This window comes from Denticeps clupeoides, chromosome 5 (genome assembly GCF_900700375.1).
Source record: "Denticeps clupeoides chromosome 5, fDenClu1.1, whole genome shotgun sequence".
NCBI classification, from domain to species: Eukaryota; Metazoa; Chordata; class Actinopteri; order Clupeiformes; family Denticipitidae; genus Denticeps; species Denticeps clupeoides.
The window spans coordinates 30401653-30429486 of NC_041711.1; the positions used below are offsets into that span (position 1 = coordinate 30401653).

The following is a 27834-nucleotide window of genomic DNA, read 5'->3' on the forward strand; positions in this document are numbered from 1 at the left end:
ACTCCTTTAAAAAGCAGTGCATCAGCACCCAGTAGGTGCTGCTGCTTTAATTTGGACTGCCTACCTTGTTTGTTTCTTTTTTTGGCCATTGTGCCTTGTTTATTTATGTTTATAATAAATCATTTTCATTTGAAATGGCATGCCTCTGTGCTCCATTGTCCTTCGCACCCTCAGATGTAACAGTTTTATTGGTATTTGAGGTCTGTGAATCAATTATTACACTGACTTTTTGTCTGTGAAAGTGCACAGTTATTACAAAATAATGAATTAATTTAACCCCTGATTCTTATTTTCTGATTAATTACATTAATATGTACAGTATCAACAGGATGTTGATAATCTGCTATTAAGTATACTGTTGGTTCTTGGTAGGTGCTGTGCACATGCGTTTGTGATTGCATGTGTGTGTTTGAGAGGTTGTTTATGTGCCAGGCAGTGATGAAATTAGCATGTTGTGTCCTTGGTTGGATGCTGTGTGTGTGTGTGTGTGTGTGGAGGGAGGTGGATGATAATTAGGCTGGAATGTGCTGGTGATGGAGCTCCTAGTGGCTGTGGCGCAGTGACGGTTTTTGCTGACTTGCTCAACTCCCTCTTTCTAAAGAACTTCCAAATAACCTTGTGCTGCCAAACTGATACAGTCCTGCTGAGAGTAGAGTCTCACAAAGGCAAAGACTGAGAAAACATCTCTACACACACTATTACACACATACAGAAATGAGCACAAGACCAAAACGGGGCGCACACACACACAGGAAACACAGGAAGAGCATGCGATTTGACAACCAGTGACCGTGGAATGTCAATGAATTCTGGCAATAATAATTTCACCCTGAAGCAATGAAATGCACACCAATGTGAAGACATGATACTGCTGACTGACTGACAGACAAGTTCTTCATCTGTGGATCTGGAATAATTGGGTTGTTATGAAAAAAAAAACTCAGTATCAACAAACAAGAAAATATTTGATTCAGGTCATGGGGGGGCATAAATGTTTTGATTAAATGAATAAAAATAGCAGTATCATAATAATTTTTTTATTTTGTTATTATTTTAGGTTGTCTAAGAGATTTAAATACAAACAAGCAGCAAGAACAACATTTTCTGAGTCAGTGAGTTTTAAATTGGGTTGTTGCATCATCTCAATCTCGCAGTGCATGTTGGTAAGCCGAGGTGCTGTACGTCAGTCTATTTCTTTTCTTGATGTGTTTGATATTAGTGTGAATCATTTAGTCTTGGCTAATGCCTATAATGACAGGTGTTGCCAATAACCAATAGATCAGCTCTTGCTCAGACAAAACAGAATATGAATCAAGAAAACAGGAAGAACTTGGATGAGAAATGGGAAAGAGAGCAGTTTTATTATTAGCCTTATAAGCCTGAAATATCCATAGTCTTGATAAATTCACAGCCAACTTCAGTCTTTCAGAAAAAAAAGTCTTCTAATGTAAAGTTAGCATTAGGTAGGAAGGATATGCTGCTACTGCTCCTGTTATGATGCTGGTTGAATTTTTCTTTTTTGCTTCTGTCCGGTAACTTCATACACAAATATTTGTGTTATACTATCATCAATTACTAGCTGAGTACCAATTTAAAAAAAAAATCTTACCCACTACGGACCAAGAAAAAATTATTCTCTTTGTACTTCATTCACTATGGACTTGATGTACTTAAACTATGAACAAATGCGCACAAGTAAAAGACCACAGAGCCCCCACTGCATGAGCAGCACCGGGGTACACACTCTACATTCAGTATAAAAGCTCACGTTTTGCCAAACTCACTCACTCGTGGCAGCCGCCTGGCAAGTCTTGTCACACAGGACCGCCTAATTTTGCAGGAGGCAGGCCTAATTGAATTAGATAGGTCCTTGAGGCCCGTGAACAAGGGGAGCTAGTGAGGCTTTGTGAAAGAACAGAGTTGTGTAATGTCAGGTGGATCAGACACAAACAACGTCTGCTGCTCTTTACCGAAAAACCAGGCCCCCACCTCACCAGTGCGCCGCCTTAGAAAAACATGTTTGGAGTGGGCAGCTGGAGAGTCCAAAGGACCTAATTGCTCTCTTGAGGTCCCAGACACTGGCTGCATTGATGAACGGGAACTTGTGCCGTAGCCGCCGCAAGCGCCGCAGGTTTTCCGCCATCAACCTGAGGCATGCACATATCTAATGGTCACCCTGCTGGGAAAATGGGGGTAGTGTCACTACTTTTCCCCACTGCGTCGGTCTGCATCCACGTCTCAATCTCCCCCAGGATCTCTTTGATGTGGGCTTTGCCTCTGCAAGCAAGCAAAAAGGGAAAAAAAAGGCTTAATCCTCCTTGCTTCTCCTTTTGAGTCAACATAACCATGGCAACAGGTTATCCTTGTGTGGAGTCATTGATCAGGTTGAAGTGGAGGCAGGTATCCCATTCCCCCTTAACCTTCACGGCCCTTTAACAAGACAAGCTGGGATACACACTCTCACACACACACACACACACACACACACAGACGGACCCCTCTCCCTGACCTTGACATTCTCGTGGTTCATTTGAACACGCCGAAAGTAACATGTAATGAATCTAAAGCAGAGTGGAACTAATGGGCCCGAGGCCTGAGAGAGCCGGGGTGGGGAGGAGAGTTGCTGTCACCTCGGTCGCGGTTAATAAAACGTTCTCGCGTCGGCGAGGGGCAGCCCACTGAATACATTATCTGGAACTCGACTCTCCTGTTCAGAAAACACACCTTGTGCCAACGGCTAATTCTGCCTGGTGTCGGCTTTTCTTCCTTCTTCTCTTTCCTTCGATCCCTATAGTTGTGAGGTCGAACTATTCCATCTAAAGACTTCACAGTGGATTAAGGAAAAGGCTGAACACGTGAGTGGAGAAACTCATCTGTAGGGGATGAAGATCTGCTGGCATGGCAGGAGGGAGCGATACACATGTGCAGTAATCCTTGATTCGAGTGAATGGCAGTGTGATGACAGCCCATCCACTTCAACCATTTCCACCATTATCAGAACGCCAAAAGTAGGGGAAACCTTTCACGGGATAACAGAGACCGGAGAACCAAGGTGTAAAACTGGGGGGGATCCAGTAAATGTAGGAGCTGCTCTGCTTAACCAGTGACTGATTTACCGACGAGGAACTTATTTTCCTCTCTATAATTAATTTCAATTAAATTCCAATTCATTTCAATTAAAAGTTCTATCTTGATTTTTTTTTTTTAGTGATGTGCAGCTGCTTCACCAAATGCTACTTTACCGGGGATGCCAGTAATTGCAGAGGGCACTGTTACTCCTCGCTCGTTTTTTTTCTCAAAGCCTTTATTAACTTTCCCTCTCTCCCCATCACACAGCTAATACCCGTCAGGATTGTCAGACGAAACACCAGATGCCATTAGCTAGAAATACATTTGCAGAGTTTTCCCCTCAAACTTTCATTATTAATTTTGGCCTTCATATCTCAAAATGTGCTTTTTCAGTGATAATCCACTAGGCTCTTTGGTTATTGCATTTATTTAATGAAAAATCCAGACAACTCAGAGAAAGGAAATCTGTGGAGTTATGTAGTGTGTGTCTTTTCTTTTGAGTGTATGTGCAAAAGGGAACCCGTGTATGTGGGTGAATGCTCATGTTTAAAAATGATTGTGTGCACACACCAGTCAACCACAGCATTTTTATGACCTGCTTTATATTGCGCAGGCAATTTGGGTGCAACATAAAAGTTCTGAACATTCACAATATATCTAGACTAAAAAAAAAAATTGTTGTATGGGTCTGCTGGGATACCTGCCACAGGGCACATTATCCTGCTGACGATGGCCATGGTGAACACCCTACAATATTTCGGTGAGTGGTTTATGTTAAAGTAACATCTACATTATCGCACAACCCAAGGTTTCTGAGCAGAACATTGTCCAGAGGATCATGTTGCCTCAAGCTGCTCACTTTTGTCCCATAGGGCCTCCTGCTGCAATCTTGTCCCCAGGTAAACAAAATAAACACACCGAATAAAACCTGAAATCTTTCCATCATGGCCAGCATCAAGGTTACATAATATGGCCACCATAGTACCAACATAATGAATGGTATTCAGTTCTCCTGCCAGTGGTTTTAATGTTCGGCTGATTGGTGTGTCTCTGTGTGGTCCCAGGAATGCGCATCAGTGATTATTTGTGTGTGGTGAGGGTGGGAGAGTGATTTTTCCGCATGGCCTGAATGTGGGGGACAGTGATATTATGTGTGTGGATGGTATGAAATGGAAACTGTGACTCTGAATTACTGAGCCTGTTATTAAAGCCACGGGGGTGAGCCAGAGTCACAAAGCTATAACCCACCTCCCTCTCTGTCTTTAGCCCTCTATACCAAAGCAGTTTTTGGTTGATTTCAAAAGGAGTAACTCATCGCCAGTGTGTCACTGCTCATTCTTACACAGGTTGAAGAAATGGGGGTTCGGGGTCAGGATCAATACAGATTTATTTCCAGTGACTGCCATCTGCTCATGCACCTGTAATCATTTCATTCTTTGAGATGGATGTCCATTTATTGCATATCTGCAGCATTGCCTATACCTGACACAGATTCAGGCAATGTAAGGAGATTAGATTTTCATCGTTAAATCATACTAGTTGCTAATAATTTTCTTCTAGTTTCAGAAAGCACATTCACTCTCACTGCTCATTATGGCCAATAGCCATATTTATATGCAAATTAGCACACACATGGGCAAAATATCCATTCTGCATGCACTGTCTCTATTGTTACCATAGGGCAGGCTGGAGTGTGCCCTTGAGTGCATGCAAAATTGTGCTGATTGTATTTTGTGAATCTACTGAATATTTAAAGCTAAATGCTCATTTTATATCTGCATGTGCAGATTTTTGATTAATATAAGTATTCAGATTGTATGTTGTTTTTTAATTTTTATTTGGTTTTGTCATTTTACAAAAACTATAACAAAAAACACACATAGACAGTGGAAGGCACGAAGAAACTAGATTGAGTAACAATTTAAACAGTTACCCCATTCCCCCAAATAACAGCAGTAACATATATACAGCTTAACAGTGATGTGATTACATTTACAGCATTTATCAGACGCCCTTATTCAGAGTGACTTACAATCAGTAGTTACAGGAAAGAATAGGGGGTGCAGAAGACAGTCCCCCTGGAGCAATTTAGGGTTAAGTGTCTTGCTCAGGGACACAATAGTAGTATGTGGTATTTGAACGTGGGTCTTCTGCTTCATAGGCGAGTGTGTTACCCACTAGGCTACTACCACCCTGATTAGTGTATAGGACATTAAGCATCATTATTGCATAAGGGCAAAATGTCAGATAACACCTCAAACCTTAAAGTTTAGGAGGGGCTCCCAAATCTTTACAGATTGTAGGTTTTTGAATTTTCATATGTACCATAAAGGCTTGTAATGTGCTGCAACTGTACTGTTCACAGTGTCAGGTAAGGTAATAATAGCTTTTCCACATCACTTTTGAGGTTTCAGTCAGTTTTGGGGTGTCTCAAGAGCTTGAATAAATTCAGCCATGGCTACTTCCTCAGTGGCCACCCCAGTGCATTGTGGGAGGTGTACTCTGTGTTGACAAAAAACACAGTTTTTCGGTGCTTTCTTACTTTTGCCCTGTTTTCTCTTGTCTAGATGTCTTGCACTTTTTTTTTCAGTCTACCTTCACTCTTCTTTCCTCCCAGTGTGACACCCCTCTTTCTTTCTCCATTAATGAGTCCCTCTGGACAGCCGTTAAAAAAAAGGCCTCTCATCAACCGTGGCTGGGATGAACCGAGCTTCAAAGAGCTTTCCCCCGAAATTAGCATAACAAGGCCAGCTACAGACGGCGATGTAGACAGCACGCACTCTTTCACCAAGACGCCATGAATCATTTAGCGGCCCATCCAACTGGAGTCTCGGCCTCCAGCCAGGTACCCCTCAGAAGAGTCTCCCGTCCCTAACCTGAAGCATGGTCTTCTTCCAGCGACCCTTTGGTCCGCTGGTGCGCTCTCCACAGTCCAGATTCCTCCTGTGCTTTAAAGTGCAACACCTTGCTTCCCCTCTTCCCTGGCAAAAGTTGCTTGATCTTGATGCCAGCCGTGTTCTGAAGTGGCTTTGTTCCACAACACCAGAACACACAATGTGCACACACCTAAACACCAACACCATACTAACCAAGACTCAGGAAATTAAACATAATGTTAATCGAAGTCAAAAGTCAACTTTATTGTCAATTCTGCCACATGTACAGGACATACAGGGAATTGAAATTGCGTTACTCTCAGACCCATGGTGCATACAAGTAACATTAAAATACAAACAGTAACATTAAATTCAACAATAACATTAAATACAAAGGTATAAAAATAAGCATAATATATAACATTTAAAAACACAATATACAAGTAAGAAATTAAATTAGCATGCAGGATGAAGATTTCGTCACCTACTATATGGAGAATTATTTATCAACCTAATAAACCTAATTTTCGTAACTGTAGAGGTCACAGCAAGTAAGCAACTTGTTTTTAACTCTTGTCTGATTTCTTTATTCAGATTAAAGTGAGATGCACTTTATCAGTGGCCTGGATGCTTCATCCATCCCCCATTCTCCCCATCAGTGAGGTCTGCACTGGGGCTTCCCCTTTCAGAAAATATCAGCATCCACCATTCCGGGGGAGAGGCTTTTTCGCTTGCATTAGCATGGCATCTCACGGAGGGATGCCTCCTCCGTGCCAGTCATTAGCAACTAGCTTCCCGCAGCCCTCCTGGGCGTGATGTACGAGTCCGAAGCTGCTGTTTCAACATGAAAACGGAAGGCCGGCCCGCTGCAATTAGCCCGAAAGCGGCGCGGCTCGCAAGGGGGGAGGCGCTCCGAGGCGAAGGCAGCCATCGGCCGTCGCCTCTCGGCCCTAGCCAACCACGGGCTCGCACAACGCGGCCAGCGTGCCGCAGAGTCTGTTTACTAGGCGCCGTTGGGTTAGGGGGGGTTGTGGAACCCGTTATTCTACGCAGGTTGCACACGGCTCTTCGTTCGGTATTGTATTACTGTCAAAGTAACAGTAACAGACAAAAGCCCTTGTTATGTGTTGACATGTGTCTCAGGTTGGAAGTGCTCGATGATTCTTTTCATCAGGCCGTGCTTTGTTCTGTGCAGCTTGACATTTCCAGATATTATCAGCCGCTGGTTTACAGCGCAAATCCATTAGCGGCGCCCAGCGTGAGGGATTTTGTACCCTTTCCTCGGATACTGTATCCCGTCTATCAAAGTCGAGATTGACTGGAGGCAGCTGACAGTGACCCAATCTCTCCAATCTCGTGCCCCCGGATGCCGGGGAGGTGACCTCATCTTAAGCACCGAGCTCTTTCCTGACCCGCTGCCTGAAGCCGCCGCAAACAATAAAAACGGCAACAGCATCAGAAGGAGCGATGCGGTAATAGCCAGTCTATCAGAGGCGAGTCTATTTTTTCTCTCGCTCTTTAGATGTTGTCATGGCTATTATTACCACAATCACCGCTTCTCAAAGGCTCTTCAGAGGCTACTCTCCGGCAGAGATTATGCCACCGATGCCGTTAACTCGTCTGCAGCCCTGGTATGGATGGCGGGCTCCGCGTTATTAGCAAAGAAAATCCTGGCACTCCTCATCCATCCAGGTTTTTTTTTTTTTTTTTTTTTATTTTACTGACCGTCATAATCGGAGAGCCAGCTCTCCGGGAACAGGTCCCCCTCGTATGACAGCGGCCTTGGCTGGCCGCTCTCCTCGGCAGACAGGCGAACCCCCCCCCCCGTCTGCATTCCTGGCCAATTAGAGCGGGCCACAGCTGACTCCCATTACTTCTGATTACAGCAGCAGGAGGGGGGCACGCAGGGGCCTGGAGAACAGGGAGGGGGCCACAGGGACCAGCAAACTTGTGTGCCGGGGTGTTAGTATTTTAGCTTTTTCACGAATGTGTGTTACACTCGCACATATTTCGCCGTGAATGAATCCAGACTAATATTTAGATTCGTCCTTTATAATAAAGCTTCTACAGGGGTGGGCCATTTATTTGGAAACACCTTAATAAAATGGGAATGGTTGGTGATATTAACGTCCTGTTTGTGGCATATTAGTATATGTGAGGGGGCAAACTTTTCAAGATGGGTGGTGACCATAGTGGCCATTTTGAAGTCGGTCATCTTGGATCCAACTTTTGTTTTTTCAATAGGAAGAGGGTCATGTGACATCAAATTTATTGGAAATAAAACAACGGTGTGCTTGGTGTTAACGTAACTTTATTCGTTCATGAGTTATTTACAAGTTTCTGAATACTTATAAAATGTGTTCATTGTCACCAACCATTCCCATTTTATTAAGGTGTATCCATATAAATGGCCCACCCTGTATAATGCAACTCTGAAATCGTGGACGCGTGCTAACGGTGCTCACTCTGGCAGTGCGGGGAGAGGATACGGTCTGGTCAAGCGCTGCCAGTTTGCCGGCTTTTTTTTTGTCTCCCCAAGCTGTACTCACAGCAGCAGCTTTTTGGCTAGCGGCCATCCTCCGTGGAGGCCGGGAACGTGGACTTGCAGGATAATGCTGTCATTCACAATCACTTCCCTTCGTCTAGTCGGAATATTCCACTCCCCGCAGAGTGCGGTGTAGAAGGCACCTGCAGCGAGAGCAGGAGACGGGTCTCAGACAGGGTGTTTTCGGATGTGGGGATGCCCTTGTCTTCCCGAGATCCCAGTTGCAGACATTTACACACACTCTCTCACTGTGAATCACTGAGGGAAATTGATGTCGCGTGCTTTGGATTTTGGTTCTGCTTCAAAATAACCCAACCATTTGAGTGTTTTTTTTTTTAGTCGAACCATAATTATATGTGACTGGTTTTGATTGTAGAAGTTTTATCGTTATAAATCATACACTTTCCTCCATCATCTAATTATTTTTAAAACCCAGAAGATGTACATTAATGACACCTTCATAAAAAACGTTTTAAAGGGGAAGGCCCCATTAGGTTGACTGACAGCTTCATGCATTCTGGATGATTTAAGCCTTCTTTTGTCTGTCCTCTATTTACTCTGTTCTCTACACTTCCCTTGTACACAGCGGTCCAAGGAGTAGTGTTCCAAGGAGTAGTGAACTTGCTTCATGTGCTAAATCTTGTTTTACACTTGGCCCTTACAGAGACACCTCAAGTCTTCTTCACACCTTGTCTCTTTGACACCATTTTGTCTTATTCAGCTTGATATCTGAGTGCAGTGTGCAAAAGAGAAAGAGTGCATACATTCTTCCATTGTTAACCTCTGTGTTCTTTAGCACAAAACCCACTGGAGTTTTTCCGCAGTTTTAAACAGTCACAACACATCGTGAATGAATCTTTCACGCCTGAAGATTTTATGAGAGTTTTTTATGGATAATGGAGTGAACAACCGCAAACAGAACATGAAAGCCACACAGGCATTAATGACACCATCTCTGGGTTATTTTTGCTTTTTCATGATGTCAGCGCTGAGCCGAAGAAGATTGCCTAATTATTTTACTTTTTTTTTTTACTGCACCGCATATATTCATATTCCATCGCATCTATGCTGTCTGTTATTTTTCAGTGAGGCAGATGTTGTCTAGTACATGGCTGCTTCCATGACTCGCTTGAGTTTGCTGAAGTTTCAGTTATTTGATCTTCTGCTTCTCCTGTACGAGACCCTGTTGCCTTCCTGGAAACATTCAGGGTCTTTTTAATGCCAGGACCCAGTCCTCAGCCACAGACAGTGGTGCTTTTAAGTCGTCTCGCCCTCAGACATGCAATTCTGTGCGTCTCAAATGCATCCATGGGGTTTTCATGCCCTCTTTATGGTATTGCCCTTTTAAATGCACAAATTGGGGATTTTCTTCGTCTTGGTTATATTATCTCAACTTGCTGTTAGGTACCTTTCCATTACGGTTATGTTGTGTTTTATATTTTTATTATTTTTTTTGTTATTTATTATTTTGGTTCCACTCTGTGATTGATTCTACCTCCACTGCCAGGCTCTGTATGCCTCTTCCCATAATTCACTGCTCTGGTCCTGACAGACAGCTCAGCCCTGGATGGTCTGCTGCTGCTCCGTGATGGATTACTCTGGACTTAATGCATCAAACACACGCAAGCTCGCTCTCTTTGCTCACAAGCACCCCCATACACACACACACACACACACACACACACACACGCTTACAGACTGAACGCCAGGCAAACATGCACATTTGTGCTTTCCATTTCTTTCTTGCTTTCTTGCTTTTTTTTGCTTTCTTTCGCTCCCTGTTGTTTTGCACAAAAGCATAGCCCCACCAGTTGAGACTCCTTAACAGGGTAATACATCATAAATTCATTTGGCTCCTGTAAACATGGTTGGACTGATGGATGGACGGCATGAAGAGAAGGGGCACATGTCTCTGTTCTGCTCAGCACGCTGACCCAGAGCACAGGGCTGCGCTCTAAATGACCAACTCTAAACGGCGCAGATCTATATCAGCCCGGGCCGAGATTACAATTCAGATTGGCCCTGCCCTTGACCCCGCCATGCATAAAGAAAAAGCCCAGGCTCCATGAAAGGAATGCATAACGCGATGGAGGAGGGGAGGGAGAGGAAGCGAGTTTGCGCCGCCTGTCAGAGAGCCCAGTGTATCAGTGTATCATACACGTGTTTTGCTGGTCATGGACCGCTAATCTTTACGGTGGCCGTTTAGCCAAAACGCCTGGAGCTTGGACACACACACACACACCTTCACACAGACACTGTGGAATGTTCTTTTTTTTTTTTTTTTTTACAGCATTCCTTGTTAGGCTGAGCAGATGTTGTCTCTGAGGCGGCTGAAACTCACACAGTCATTTAACACAGCACACACACACACACATACACACCCCAGATGCACAGTCAGTACAACCGCCACACAGGCTTTCCCCACTTCCACTGTCGGGCTGGTCCATGCCGCTGGTACAGAAATCGCTCCTATAAGCTTTAAATGATCATTACCTCACATTTATTTTTCATAATCGTTAGAGATTGACTACAGATCCCGAAATGAAGTCGCCGTCACGACAGCTGTTCACAGCATCCTTAATTAAGTACGCTGGCATCAGTCGAGTGAAGTCAGCGGCACCTCCGCAGCTCAGAATCATCCAGCTGCAACCGCGGCAGAAACGCTGGAGGCCGTCCATCCTGCTTGGTTTTTAAAGTCAGCGTGAACTCCGGCTAGATGTCATTTAAAGGGGAACGCTCATAACCCCCCATCCGAGCATCTCACCGCCCGGGCCGACTCAGGCACACTTCCAACTGGAGCGTGGAGCCCCAATTGGCTAATCCCTTCTGGCACAGGCGCGTTGCCTCTGTTGTTAGTGGCTGCTATAATTTGGGACAGGATGAATGGGGCAGTCAGTGTGACTGCTGACGGAGGGAGATCTCCCGGGCCCGTGGGGGCATATTCATTATGGAGCCGAGAGCTCATCCCTACCAACGCCTCCCCAAACAAGGAGAAGTACAATGCATGGCGTTCGGCTGCCATTGGCCGAACGTACAGACGGCAACGCGCCCGTGTGCAGGCTTACATGTTGCAGCACGCTAAAACACACGCACGGTTTTACACCCCACTGGGGGCTGCGTTGTCTTCTGCACGCCCCGAGAAAACGTGCACAAATGTCATCTTCAATTGCTCTGTAATTAGACTCCAGGGAGGCAGCAGTTTAGTGCTTGTAAAGTGCTTATAACATGTTCATTATGTGTGTTTTTCGTGATAGTGTGTCATAGATCTTTCTCAGCAGCATCTTAAGTTTCTTCTTAATTTGCGGCGGTGCAGTGGACGCGGGGACGGATACTGCGGGCCGGCGTAAATCTCTCATTTAGCAGCGGCGCAGTTTGACGCAGTGATATATTCAGTGCTGACTCTTCCACGGAGTCTAGAACGTGAGCCGACTGCACGGTGCAGAGCACCAGCTGGTGAACGTGGTGGATAGGCTACCGGAGCTGTAATGGCGTAAGCAGATGTTGGGTTCCTGGAGAGAGAGGAAATGTGCAGTGGAGACAGAATGCAGCGTGCTGCTGAGTAACTGCTGACTTCCAAGCCTTGCAGGAGAGCAGCATCACTTATTATCCAGGAATAGCAAATAGAATCTACGAACATAAAAATACAGATGTACAGCACTTACTGTGCTACAATAATGGCTTTGGTTGTGTATCGCATGCAGCATATATCATAAATCATTTATTTGTGTGAAATAAACAAAATACTTTTGTTGCGCCCAAAGTACAGTTGTAAATAATATAGAAATGGTTTGTCCCTTTAGAGGTGAAGCATTAGACATTAGAATGTATGGGTTGTTCTTTGATTGTTGACTGTATTTGTTCAAGGGAAGTAGGGATTGATGTACATTTTGATATAGTTCTGTATGTATTTGCCTAATCCTAACCCTGAACAAATGAGAGGTTATTAATGCGAGATGATTCAGTGATTTTTAGAGACTGGGTTTGATTGGATCAAATTGTATTCTGAGACATTAATTGTCCTTAGTGTTTAAACTAAATCTATATCTAAATCTGTTGTTTTACATTCTTATTATTATATACTCTTAAAAGCATGAATTTGGGAAAACAGTTTTGTTAATTTTAACACATTCACTGTGTTTACACTTTTCACTGAAGAAGGTGTGTTAACATGTATATTATTACATGTCATGTGCTATCATTGGTTACGTATATTGTGTCAAAGTACCAACAACCTACACATGTTATTTGTCACATTTGTGAATGAAAAAAAAATGATTTTAACACATTTAATACCTTGTCATAACATTTTTTTTTTCATTTTTATTTTAAAAAGCATCATGACAGAACTAAAGATTCTACATAATTTAAATTATTTTAAATCCAGCACCCAGGTTCAGCATCCGTTTGGTATTTTTTTCTGAATTATTAAGACAGCAAAACCATATAGTTAATAAAAAAGCTAATGTTAATGGATAATGGCTAATATATGTTTCTAACGGACTGGTACAATACATAAACTAAGTGCTACAAAAATGGCTTGCCACCACATACAACATAACAATTTGAGTTGTTTTAATTTAAACAATAATTAATTAATCTTTGCACCATTTCTGTGCCCGTGCCATTTTCACAGGCTCGAGATTCAAAGGTTGAGTAAAAGCTGAACTAAACCAAACTGAACTAAACTAAACTGAAACAGAAACACCTCCATGAAGTACAGAAGACCCAAGAAAACACAGGGAAAGGATCAAATTAAAATTAAAAGCCCTGAACAAATGTGCATCACATTTGGACAACAGTCATAAAGAGGATGAGGAACAAGACACAAGCATGGAATCGCAGGGGAGGAGCAACTGGGACTACTGAAGTAATAACAAGAGAAACGTATATTTTATCTGAAATATATATTTTTTTTTAAAGAAACACCATAGTTGCCATATTTCAGATAAATAAAAAGAGAACAAAATCTGACACTAAAAGGAATTGTGTTTAATGCTTTGAACAAAGGCTCATGTTCTGTACATTTTACACAACATGCGGCAACTAAAGTGCTATATGTTATTTGTGTAATTTTTTTTACACACTCCTTCCAAGAGTGTATAACCTGAGGTGACATGACACGTCCCTTCCTGACTAGAAGACACCTGTATGCCTGTATGGAACCCATTGTGTATTATGGTATATTGTAAAGGCTGTCTGTTTTAAAAAAATTAGTCTCTTCTGCATTCAGGGTAAAACACGTATCTGATGTCTGTAAAATTTGGTTGTCGCGTTACAACCAGCAGGATTTTCTCATATTTACCGACTGTGGAGGATACTAAAGTCTTTCGACATGCAGTCAAGGATCAGTCGGCATTGTGGTTTGTGACATTTGCTGGCATATTCACCGACGATTTGGCTTACTTGCTGATTTTGCAGACAACACAAATGCTCCATCATGTTCTCTGCAGGTACACGTTGATGGGTGTGATTGACAGCAGCCTGATGAATCCAACCTGCTTCAGATGCCAGACAGCATGCACTCATCCGAGCACAATTCAGTACAATTCCGTCTTCGTGCCGTTGCTTCCAAAACACTGTCATAAACACACAGACTCAACCTGTCTTTTCATATTATGCACATATACTCCTACACGCAGCACACACATATGCAGATGGTTAACAAGTCCTCCCTGGCCAATTTGTGGAAGTGGCTGTGGGACTGTGTTAAAAGCAGGAAATGATGGTGTTCTTTCCCATGCCGAGATTGAGGTAATCTCCTTTGAAAGGTTTGCACAGATTACATCACCTCGCTCAAACAGACAGGGAATGTTTGGAAGTCGTGCCCTGAGGTCAACGAAGCTCTTAATAAAAATAAGCACATGAACACCCCAATGTATATAGAAATGACTCATTTTCGAACAAATCCACACATGGTCAATTAGGGGCTTTTTCCAACCAAATAATATTCCAAGCAAGTCTTATAAGCTAAATATTCCATATTTCGTTTTGAAGCTTTGCTTTTATACAAGTGTGTATTTTCTCAATTGCCTCAAGCATTCACAGACACCTCTCCATTAACTCCAATATCATTTGACAGATCATTTGACACGAAGAGCGGTATTGGTTTGGAGTGCAGTGCTGTGTGTGTGTGTGTGTGTGTGTGTGTGTGTGTGTGTGTGTGTGTGTGTGTGTGTGTGTGTGTTTTAGTCTCCATATGATAAGAAGCACTGCTGGCTTTCCCTCATAATCACATCACTTAATACAGGAGTAATGGTGCCCTGCAGGGCATCAGTGGATGTTTAGGCAGCGTACCTTCTGCTCTCCGCCTCTGAACACTTCTCAGCTCACTCGGTACCCCTTCATCTGTCATCAGCCATTACCTCGTCTCTTCTCTATTTGTCCTTCTCTCATTTGCTCGCCTTGCACTCCATGCCCATCTCACTCACAACACATAAAGCCTGTCTCCCACGTAGTATTTTACCAAACCTTTCATTAAACCACTCAAATTGCTATATGGTATCATAACTGTAATTATATGTCTCATTGTAAATAGGATGACTATTATACGGTGAAAATATTGATATTGTGTCAGAAACATGATTATCTATTTTGGATATAAAAGTGATAGATTTTTTGCATGAAGATTATCATAATCATGATGCCTTCCTCTACCAGTAGCATAAAACCCAAGTGTGCTTGGTGCTTGCTGGTGCATGATCCATTGGGTTATCTGCTCAAGTAGACTTGCGTGGGATTCATCCAGGTCCTCTGTTTCAATGCCATGTATCGCACGGCAAAAAAAAAAAAAAAGCCATCAGTGCAATCAGTGAAAAAAACAAAAAAAAATCCCACGGCCCTGAACGTGAGCAGTGAACAATCCTGGCACCCACCAGATTCATTTCTTCATTTGCCCGCCGCTCATTTTAACAATCCTTCTCTCCCCCCTGAGGCGTCCTGTCTCAAACACAGAATCATTTTCGGGGCAACGCTGCCAAAAAGAATGGGGATAATTAGAAATTGGAGAGGAGTTCTCCACCCGTGTGGAGCCGCAAGCATAAATCTACACAATCATTCTTTCGTGCTCCTTTCGGAGGGCACAGCTGGATAAAGAATGCATCATGGGGAAGGCTGCTGAGGCCCAGAACAAGGCTGTGGGACACGGCTCATATATTCGTGTATTACTGTGCGCAAAGTGGTTGAATCACTGCACGGACACATAAAAAATGGAGGTTGATGAAAGCAGAATAATTGTCAAAATGTATTTTTCCTTCTCTCCTTGGTTGAGCTAGAATGAATATATAATGTTAGGTAAAATAATTAGACTGCTATAAATCATATTAAATTAAACACCTATTTGGTTAAACTAACAAATCGGTTTGGGGGAAAAAAAAAAAAAAAAAAAATTAAAATAAGCTGGTTTCATAAGTGTTTGCAACAATTAATTGAAGCACCTTTTGATTTAATTGCAGCGTTCATTCTTCATCGGTTTGCACCTGCCATCAGTTAAAGAGACTCTGATTAAGTTCAGCTGCACTATGGGTTTTCCTCACATGGTGCACAGAGCGCTTTACCTCTCAAAATGCCATTTTCGTGTACACAGGGGTGTGTAGACTTTTTTTTTTTTTTAATCCTTTTGCTTTGTCTCATTCTTCTTTGCAGCAACAAGAGCAGGACCCTACGAACTTGTACATCTCCAACCTGCCTGTGTCCATGGATGAGCAGGAGCTGGAGAACATGCTGAAGCCCTTTGGCCATGTCATTTCCACACGGATACTTCGGGATGCCAATGGGGTCAGCAGAGGTGTAGGGTTTGCCAGGTAATGTTGCTTTAGCTTACTTTATATCTTACCCAGAGCAACATTAGCTGGTAACTAATTAATTGACAGAGACAATTGAAGATACTCATATAGGAACGGCAGAAGATATATATTTTATTTCTGTGTAAGGTGTCATGTCATGTGGTGCATGAACAGAAAAAACATAATTAAATTGTTAAATTGATTGTATTGATTTTTGCATGGTAATTATTACATTATTACAATCATTATTACAATATATTACATTTTATGACCATGATATGTTATCCTCCTAATCACAATCAAATGGCCTGTGAGTGTAAATTCAATTAATATTTTCCTTTATATTGAACTGTTGTGTAACCAGTTATTCGTTTTACCGTAGAATTCACATTTCTGCTATTTTGCCGTTGCATACAGACAGTAAACAGTGTGTGGATGTGTATTCAGCTAATGAAAGCGTATCTATGCTGTCTGTGTACCTGGCTCTGTGTTTTCCCCATTACTGCCCCTCTATCTCGCTCTCCCTCTCTCGCTCATTATTGGGTGTCAGTGAATGTTGCTCGCTCTCCGGTCAGTGAGCTGCAGAGCGGAGGAGAGTCGGGGCATCTCCTATGCAGTCATGTGGCAGAGATTAGAGCCCAGGACGGGCTAGGCGTTCCTGCTCTGTTCAGGGTCAGCGGCCCTGTAAGAGACCCAGCCGAGGCTCGCGCTGCCGGGCCTGCGAGAGTGTGAGCCAGCCAGCCAGTCAACCAATTAGCCATTCAGCCACGATTCGCTGAACAAAGCTGAATAAGGCTTCACAAAGCTCAGACAGCATTAGGCAAGATGGCTGAATGTATTCTAACTACACAGTGAGGAGACACATTAACAAGGTCCACTTTGGCCTGGATTCTATTGTAGGGCTGGTGGAAGTGTGCTTTAGGGTGGTGTGTGTGTATTTTTGCTCTTACTGGGCTCTTCAACTCCTTTCAGAATGGAATCCACTGAGAAATGTGACGTGGTGATTCAGCATTTCAATGGAAAGTTTCTGAAGACCCCACCTGGTGTCCCAGGTAAGAATGGCAGCCTCCGCCCATTGGCTGGATTTTCACCGAACAGCGCGCCAGTGTGAGGCTTGCGAGAGTGCATGTGTGCGTGACGTGTGTATTTTAGGTGCCCGACATGGGCCGTCATTGTGCTCCTGAAAGCAACTTTTGTGTGGTGCTAATTAGGTGTTTATTTAATGAGCCGCTGGCGTGTGAGTGGAACAGCTAACTGCATGTCCCGTAAAGCCAGCAGTCTGTCTTCACCCCAGTGAACACCTGACTTCAGGCCTCCAGCGCTTGCATGCACCCTGTCTGCGTCGTGTCTGTTCAGGTGCGGAACTGGAGCGCTGCGCTTGTGTTACAGACCCGGCTGTGAATAATTTTCTCTTCCCAGTATTATTGGGAAATAATATGCAATAGCGATGTCACAAAACAAATAGCATTACTATAATTTGAGGACTTTAGAGAATTGGGAATTTTCCACAGCCTGTCCCATACACAGCCAAAGGCCAACAAACGAGGTCTTCACAAAAAAATGTGGCCGTTCAGTCGAGTCAGCTCTGCCCCACATGAAGTGCAAATGGATTAGTGAGACCCGTCAGTTCCCAAAACAACCACAGTGGAAAAAGTTGCTAAGTTAAATATTTCACGTCACTGCCGCTTTTAATTACAACGTTACATGCCTGAATGCACTAAAACCATCGTCTGAGTGTTAACACTGCCAATGCACATGGATCTTTTTTTTTTATTATTCTGACCACTAGACTATGAGAGGATGGCCAGTAACTGGTTGTGTCCTTCAGTAAGATGCCAGGACTCTGTGAGTGACTCGGCTGAAGGAAAAGAAGCATTGAACGAATGTAAAGAAACAGCACAAAAAAGACAGCTACAGAGGCAGATATGCGTGAGTGCAGGGGCAGCCAGGATGCAGCTCCTGTTTTAGGACCATGATTTGTGACGTGCGGAGAGCAGCCCGGTGTCAGACAGGCGGACAGGTGTATGATAGATGGTTTCATCTTCCTTCCTCTCATACGGGACCGAGCCTGGGCTCCCAGGCTAATGCTCTGCCTGTCGGCTGTGCTTATTTTCTCAACCTCTGTTTTAATATACATTTTTATACATAGTGGATGTGCGAGTGCGTGAGTTTAACGAGCCATTCTGAAGGTGAATTACATTATCAAACTCAATGGCAGGTTGCCTTGTGAGCCCAAGAGTGTTTTAAGGAATTAATAAAGAAGACCTTGTCAATAACCTTCAGAAAAAGACACACACACACACACAAAGAAAACCCTGCCGCCGTATCACAGCCAGGGGTAAACTGAAGCTCCACGGAGCTTGAGGTAATGGAATCTGCCTTGAAAGCAACACGGTATGTATTGATATCAAGGTTTAAAGCTCAAAAATAGCGCCTCATTGATTTTCCTTTCTCAGTAGCTGCGAGACTGCCAAGCAGTGTAACTGATGTGCTCCTGCTTGGAAAATGATGATGGATCAATTGCATTTAATATGTAGCAGTACCCAGGCAGTTATTTACAAGTCATTCCCACTTGGTGGAAGCTTTTTTGCACGTGCAAAAAAAAAAAAAGAATCCACCACCATATTTAGTCTTCCTAAAGTTCACCTCAAGTCCTAATGTCCGATGTACACCAGGTAGTGCTCCTCGCTCTTCTGTCACTGAGCAGCTAACCCAGAGAAGTCCATAGTCTCCCCAACAAGCTCAGGTTCTGCTAGCTCTCCTTGTGTCACTGTACCTCTTCAAAAAATTGATTTTCTGGTAAAAAAATAAATAAATCTTTGTGGTTTAAATGCGTTTCTTCATTCGCCTAGGAAAACGTCGAATTTTGCCAGAATAGTGTTATTAATTCCTGGTTTCTGGATCTGCATCTGCAATCGCATGAGTCACTGAGAAGAAAAGGGTTTTATTGAATGCTGTATGTGTTGTTGAACATTTGTTCATCCAAAATGAAGATTTACCTCATATCTCCTCTTCTCCTTCAGTATACAGCTACAGACTATTACATTGTACTTAACGGTGTATATGGTCAGGGACATATTTAATAAGTGCACCTCCAGACCACCAGAGGGAGCAAGATCAGCCGGGGAGACAGCGGAAGTGAAGAGCGGGCAGCATCCAGTATAAAAGTCAGGTGGCCAGGGGGGACGCTGCCCGCTCTTGGCTGAATTATATTCCCAGAGACGCTAGCCTTCTTTCCTAACGCCTGATTGATCTTGCCTTTTGTCTACGACTTTTGCCTGCCCCCTATTTTGATATATATATATATATATATATATATATATATATATATATATATATATATATCAAAATGCTTTAATTCTTTATTGTATAAAATGACACCAATTCATTTTAAAGTTTTCCTTTAGAAAAAAAGTCCAGCGAGGTTTTTACCTCTGCATGTTGTGACGCATTGACAGGCGTACAGCAGAAGCAAGGCATCGAAGCAGCCGCCGAAACCATGATGGAGGAGACCTTGATTGTAGCAGTGATTTTAAGTTGATTTAATTAAACCGTATCTTCTTATCACACTGTGAGGAAAAAACACGCATGCGCCAGGAGTTTTCTGGATGGGAGCGAGGTGTCTGCTTTGACGGGGCATAGAAAGGAACCTCCAAAGCGAAGTACATGTCTGTTTAACAATAACAATAAGATTTATACTTGATGGTCACGATACAGTCATTTACTACATTGCACATGGAACAATGCACAATGCAAGTTGCATTCTATTCCACATCTGAAGGCCACATGTAGGATTTTGAAGACCTGGTTTTGTTGTTGCTGCAGCTGTCTTCTTTTATTTAGCCCGATATTCAGCAGAATTCTTTCTGGTGAATTTTAATTGACTTTCTTGTGTATATAGAGCTGTCATTTTGTAATTTTTGACACCTTATTGTATTTTGTATTTTTGTATATTTTGTATTCTCTTAAAAGGCATTCTCTGTTCTATTCTATTCTATTCTATTCTATTCTATTAGATTTAAGTAATATAAGCCTATGCTCTTAAGCAATGCTTAACAATACTCTCATGATAAAGTTTAGATGGTTGGAATAACTGCAGCACAGAAAACAGTGCATCAGAACACCAATAAAACACTCTGCACTGGAGTGTCTGCAACGTTTTTGCCTCTGTAGTTATAATGGTTCGAGGCCAATTCAATTAAAGAGCTTTTAGCGCGAGTGATGAGCACTTGCTGTATTGAAATATTCTGTTCATTTAAACTTTGCAGCCCCGTTGAACAGCCCAGTGTTCCTCCCACACATTAAACACTGAGGGCAATTATAGTTGGGGTTGCCTCTCTGCCTCTCTCCCTCTCAACCTGAGAGCATCCCTGATGTTGTAAGAATGTGTTTTGGGGAGTGGAGACGGAGGGGGAGTGTGGCAGCTGGACGGGGGTCTCATTCCTGCTTACGCACACATCTAGAAGGCCACGGCGGAGCTATCCGATAGGCCCTGCACTCTCATAACCACACATGCACTTTCTTGGGATGCTGATGCGGACCCGGATAATGATGACAGCCGTGTAACAGCTTGACCCTCACAACCTCAAGGCTGTGGGAACACACACCTCTCCAATGTGTGGGGTTCTTGAGAGAGGAAGGGAGTTGGGGAGGGTGAAAAGAGATAGAAAGAGGTAGAGACAATGGAAAGAAACCCAAAAAAAGGGAGGGAGAGGGATGTGACTGGTGCAATGAGAGTAGAGGTGGTGGTTCAAGAAAAACAGGGAGAAGTGGGGGAAACAAGAGGGAGCGTGCAAGAGGGAGATATTTTCATTTACTGTCAAATATCCGTATTTATGTCCTTGGCCCCCACAAGACATTTAGAGTGCATTTAAATCAGATTTGTTCAGGCTCTCCACATCACTCTCATCTCCTGTACTCATAAGATTAGGGGCCTGGGTGCAGGCATTGAAGTAAAGGAGAAAACACACACGCACACACACACAGATCTCTCCCTCCCATAATGCAATTTAGCTCTCAGTCTATCCACTGACGCTCAGCTGAGACCGAGCCGAACAGAGGCGGAATTTCTCCGCGGAGAGATATCCGATTGGCTAATTACCAAAAATTACTTGTTGTATTATTCATTTGTTCAGCTCCATTATGTGCGAGCAGAGACGGGCTCGTCCCTTAATAAGATACCCATTATAACCTCCTGTCGACAGGGGAGGGTAAATTACAGTGCCTGTCTCCGTATGAAAAGCTTTGGTGATGCGGGGGGGGGGTTGACCCGTCAAGCGGCGTTCCGCTCTGCTCCACTTTAATGCCTGTGAGATTGGGAAATCAAGCTGCCAGGAAGGGTTTGACACGCAGGGTTTGTTTGCTTGTCGAGACTACGGGAACTATGTGTCTCGAAGCATTCATTGTATTTTTTATTTTTTTAATCGTGGGATTTTGTTTGTTCAAATATTCTTCTTGCTGACTTTTTGGTCAATTTGCCCCTAAGGACACGTCAGTTTTCCCAGAATGTTACTGGAAGGGCTGCTACTGCTTCTTTATTTATTTCTTGGTGTGAAATTGTTTGATTTGAGCTGAGCTGTGTTCATCTGAGGTAATTTCCTGCAAATTCTGCCAGTCATTACACATCTCCAGGATCCTCCTTGAGCGCGGCATATTCTGGCATCTGTTGTCTCTGGTGGACCATGGAAGGGATTTGGAGGTCTTGGATGTGTTAATTGGAGCCCATTGCGGTGGCTGCTCACCCCCTTGCGCTCGTCCTCTGCCAGGCCAGGCTGATATTAGATACCAGAAGTTCACATGTGATGTGTGCTGATCTGCTCCGTCAAACGACGTGCTAATGAACTTGATTATTTTCACTGGCTAAGCTATGGACTACATTTACATTTACAGCATTTATCAGACGCCCTTATCCAGAGCGACTTACAATCAGTATTTACAGGGACAGTCCCCCTGGAGCAACTTAAGGTTAAGTGTCTTGCTCAGGGACACAATGGTAGTAAGTGGGATTTGAACCCGGGTCTTCTGGTTCACAGGCGAGTGTCTTACTGGACTAGCCTGGTTCCTCCAACATGTGCATCATAAAAGCCACAAAATGTATTGATCCTCTTGATCCCTGATGTGCAATGTGGTGTCCTAATGTAATGTAAATTTAATACGGTGTCCTGGAGAGGTCATGGCCATCTGGGCCTGGCCGTTGTGGCAGAAAAAGTTATCACAATAAAATTCTTCATATTACCCAATAATCAATATTATTGATCGATTTGTAAATTTCCTGTTTTAGTAAAGAAAAAACTTTTTTTTTATGTCAACAATAAAGCATACTTTACATACAACTGTTTTCTGTTTAGTTGAGTGGTAGTAGCCTAGGGGATAACACATTCGCCTATGAACCAGAAGACCCAGGTTCAAATCCCACTTACTACCATTGTGTTCCTGAGCAAGACACTTAACCCTAAGTTGCTCCGGGGGGGGCTGTCCCTGTAACTACTGATTGTAAGTCGCTCTGGATAAGGGCGTCTGATAAATGCCGTAAATGTAAATGGTCCCAAAAAAATTCCGAGCTAATCTGACCCTTTTTGTCAAATATTCTTCTGCATCTGCATTCATTCTATCCAAAACCATTAGCTTCTGTTTAAAGCCAGTTTCAGACTGAATGCAGGGTTTCCACTTCTACTATCAGAATGAACGTGGCATCCAGTGAAAGCCTTGGGGTTGAGTAGAAAATGTTGGTGTGGTTAATGCCGTAAGTGTGCACCACCCTCACAATCCCACCACAGAATGGCCATACCTAATTATTTCAGTTCAAATGAAACACGGTTTAATTTAATCCCTGAAATCAATTAATTACTACTGCTATACTCAAATTCCCCTCCATCTTGTTTTTTTTTCTTGATTTTTTTTGTATTGGTCGCACGTCAATGTGTGACATGTAGAGGTCAAAAGTCAACAATATTCAACTCTGACCAGTGTCCGTAGAGACTTCTGGAGTGACACTCAATGAAAGATCGCCTTTCAGGCGTGCGCTTAATAAAAAACGTGGGGTTCAGAAGACAGTGCCTCGCTTGTCACGTTTAGTCTGAAACTGGCATAACACAAGGATGGTGTGATCTAATGGAAGTTGCTAATGATTGGCTGTTTATGTGTCACTCATAGCAGGCCTCACTAACAATGGATGTAATAGGCATTAGTGCATTTGATGAGATAGGAAGTTAGCCCACTTTTTCACATGTTCCTGTGCTGCTGCAGCGGTTTGCATTTCAGAAGACATCTGATTTAAATTAAAGAAAATAATTGAAATTGCTATCGTTATCAAGGAAGTGTCTATCACAATAGATATTGTTTCAGGTATATGGACACTATTTTTAGCAATAAAAATCAGTATTATGCCACCTGTACCATTATGACATATATTTGTTTGCTCTAGTGTGGGGTCACAGTTATTACATTTCATGAGGATACTCCTAAATACAGTATGCAATTTTCCACTTTGTGTGAATGTGGATTTCTTATTTTGCTATTATTGTTTTTTTATTATATATTTTAATATATAATATAAATATATATTTTTATCATATAGTTAAAACTACACAGAGATATCATGACCACAAAGGGAACAAATCTGCTGTGCCCTAGCCCTGACAGACGCAGCAAAGTAAGCATTCACCTGAGTGTGTATGTGTGTGTGTGTGTGTGTGTGTGTGTGTGTGTGTGTGTGTGTGTGTGTGTGAGCTAATCGTGCCCTGTTTATGCTGCTCGATAGCTTGTATGAAAGTGTAAGTTAGTTAACAAACAACCGTGTGTGCAGATATCTTCATAGTGCTTCATCAGCAGCAGCAGCCGCAGCAAAAAAAAAAAAGAAGGTCCCCTGACCGTGTCATGTGACCTCATTAATGTAAAGCATGCAATTTGCAAACAGCCCATCCACCACGTTCAGATGGATCTGTACAGAATCCCTCACACAGACCACGTCGCCTGGGGATAGGAAGCTGTTGCCAGGCACCGGTTCCTCTGAGATCCTATCATGCCAGGACACAGGCATGAATCTCGCCGCCGTTTTTCCAGCGTGCTCCATTTGATCCGCCAACCCTAAACAGAGGCGACGAGATGACAGAAGTCCCCTTCTTTAATTCTGCTCCCTTCACTTCTCCCTTCACTTCTTTAAACACAGAGACATCACAAACACAGAGACAGTCGCCTTTTTTATCAGAATTAAATGGGATACAGACGCTCTGCAAGCGCCACCTTCACCGATGCTCCAGTGGGGCTGGTTGGCTGTGGAGCCCCTACCAGGGTCATACTGAGGTTGGTGCGAGCTGCAGACGCCAAACAGACATCAGATTAGCTTTTGCCAACTTGCATGAAATGAGTTTATCATGGCACCAAACTTTCCTCCCACGTACGCAGAGAAGCCACGGTGTCTTTATTTTTAAAAGCTGTGTTTGATGGTAGCCGCATTATTCGCTTCGTTGCTCCGGTGCGGCGTGATTGATTTGGCTCAGTGGGGACACAAACAAAAGCAATGAGATACACTCAGATTATCATATTTATAAGAGATAAAATTATAATGAGGGGGAAAGTTCAGAAGAAAATGAGGTCGTTCAGAAAAGCTATCTGATCAGACGAGGTTTATTCGCCCCTGCGTACCCCTGCCCAGAGTGGAGATATGGAGGAACAACAGAGGGATTTAGCCTTTGAGAAAAGAATCCATCAGCGGGTGATATTTTCTTCTTCTTCTTCTTCTTTTTAATGCATATAATAGAAAAGATTAGTAAAGCATGTCAGAAGTTCACTCCCCTTCTAGAGCACTAGAGCTTTGGTTTCCTTTTACTAATGACACCTCAATTTTAGTTGATGAGCCCTTTCATCCAGCGTGCACAGAGACCCGGTACTGAGATACTGAGGCCGCTGTTTTTTAAAAAAGCGGCTGGCCCACAGCCAACCAAGCCCAACGTTCTCTTCAAAAAATCAGCATCCTTTATTCCCGGAGCCCAAGGGGTGGGCATTTGCAGTGTCTGGAAGAAACTATTGCCGTGGCATGAAAACGAATAAAAAATTAATTTCATGCAGAAGCTGCTGTCCACATCAATTTCTCAACCTGACGCGACTGTGGATGAGGATTAGAGAGGAAGTATGGATTTCATTAGTATGAGAAAGGGCTAGGACGAGTGTGTAGGATGGGTAGAAGACAGGCTAATTAGTTTCTCTCCCACTTTTGGAAGGAAGGGCATAGGCCACCCCTGCGATCTGCCAAAGATGGAGTGTCTGTGGGCCCCGCCCTGACACCCGGCGGCGGAACCAAAGGAAGACAGAACGAGGGAAGGGGAACAAAGGGAGATGAGCCCATTAAAGAGGCAGGAAGAGCAGAGGCTAAGCTGATTATGTTCTGTTTGTATTCTACGTGTCGGGGAACGACCTCCCCGACAACCTCTCCTCATTGCCGGTCTCCATGGTGAGGGGACGCCAAAGCATTTGCCAATATTTAGCCAGTGATTGTGCCCAAACAAATGTTTGTTTCCCTCACTTCGATGTCACTCACCGCTGTATGCAAAAGTGAACTTTTTGGAAAGCTCCTCTGACATGGTGCTGCTGGTGTTTCTGCTGCCTGCGGGAGGGTGGAATTACCCGTCCTCGTGTGTGCTGTACATCTTCCTCTGATCTCTTCTTCGCTCCTCTACTCTCGGTGTACTTGTTGCTCTCTTACTCTGTGTTTGGTTTCCTCTGTTTATCCTGGCTGTGTGTTACCTAAAGGCAGGCAAAAAAAAAAAAAAAAGAAATATGACAGTATAGTATAATTCAGCTACATCACCGTGCCAAAATGTTGTTCCACACCATTTGCAGTATCCCCACCCTCCATACTCCAATTTGTGCCATTATCCCAATTAATATTGACGTTCGCTCACACTTTATTTTAAATCCTCCGGACGTCACATGTGCTCACATGCCGAGAATTTGTTGATGGGCTGCTGGTTCTTGGCAGTCAGCTGAGAGGTCAGTGAGAGTTTACAGATTCACCGGCTGTAGACACGAAGGTGGTAGGGAAGTGCCGAGGGTTCAGTTTCACGCACTTTTAAAGCATGAAACGATTGATAGGTTACAGATGGTTTTCTGATAGTTTGTAAAAATACGAGGAATATCAAAGTAAAGCAGTATATATACATTGCTTAGATGCACAAAGGGCTTTCTAAGGATTTCGGGTCTATGATATTTGTTGGCTATAGGCTACCGCCACCCCTGTCTGAAGCAGCAACAGCTTCACAGAATTGCCTCTGGGCTGTGATATATGTGGGATTTCTTTTTTGATGAAGGCGCTTTTCACGTTGTTCTATATGGCGCTCTGCACTGCGGAGCTGTAGGCTGTTTGGGGGTCTGAAGTGCTGGTGCTGAAACACAGACAAGCAGCCTATGCTGCTACTGTGTGGGTGGCATGCAGACACCCGCGTTGTTGGGGTCACACACTCCGCCCACCACCGACTTACATCGCATGCACACAGCGCCTTGGAAAATAACTCTCTCTAATGCTCTGTTAGTAAACACTGAGTTGCACAAATGGTGTGTGTGTGTGTGTGTGTGTGTGTGTGTGTGTGTGTGTGTGTGTGTGTGTGTGTGTGTGTTAAACCAGTGTTATATACCCTGTTCTTGGCAAGCACTTCAGGGAAACACAGGCATTCGTGGTTGGTTTATTGTCAACGTGTTCGGTCAGCCACATATGAGCATGGTTGCTGTTTGACCTGTCCCACAATGGACATTTCTCACTGTTGACCCCACAATGACCCTCTGAGGGCCTTTGATGAATGGTCACAGGTTGAGTTGTGGAGCACATTAACTCACACTTGACCAAAAACTCCCCTCTTTAACCATCCACCCTGTCAACTGGCCAAAGTCTTTTATTTCTGCAGTGTTTCGCTTCCAGTTTTCTTATTTCTCCTGTAGGTCTTATTTCATTTCTAAAGGAAGTTCAGCATGAGCAGTAAACAGGACCCATGTGACATTTCTGCTTAATGCCATCAATTATGGTCTTGTGCAGGAAGTGAAACATTCTCCCCAAGTTGACACAGTTTTCAAAATCAATCTAATACCACTATAGATCCCATCAGGCCTGCTCCCCGGGCGCCTGTCATGGCTGCCCACTCCTCGCCAAGGGTGATGGTTAAAAGCAGAGGATACATTTCGTTGTGTGCACCGTGTGCATTGTGTTTCACAATGACAATCCCTCCACTTTCGTTTCACTTGCTAGTTAGTGCTGAGGTGCCATTTTTATTACCTGAGAAGGATTGTGTCACACAACAATGATGCATCCAAGGAACAGCTCAGATTAGATTACAACGATTACATTATGTGAGCTAAATCTAAAGTCTTTCTGCAACAGTCATGAATAAATATTAAAGGATAAACTGTGGTATAATTACAATAATGTACTCAAGGTTGTGCCATATCTAGACATATTGGCCAACATTCTCGGCCAGTGGCATATATTTTACTGTAGAGGTCTCCTTTATTGCTTAAATAGAAAATACACCCCATGGCAACATGACAATTGTTCATATTTGGAAGGTACGTGTGGTGG

At 43.3% G+C, this 27834-nt stretch overlaps 1 protein-coding gene across 4 annotated transcripts in view; it reads left to right on the forward strand.

The window, feature by feature from the left end:
• Positions 1-27834, forward strand: part of rbms3 (RNA binding motif, single stranded interacting protein) — a 111188-nt gene that overhangs the window by 61974 nt on the left and 21380 nt on the right. For all 4 annotated transcript variants that reach the window (XM_028978762.1, XM_028978761.1, XM_028978763.1 and 1 more), the window contains 2 exons: positions 16132-16289; positions 17244-17323. In XM_028978762.1, the coding sequence (XP_028834595.1) occupies positions 16132-16289; positions 17244-17323 (238 nt within the window). The remainder of the gene's footprint in view (positions 1-16131; positions 16290-17243; positions 17324-27834) is intronic.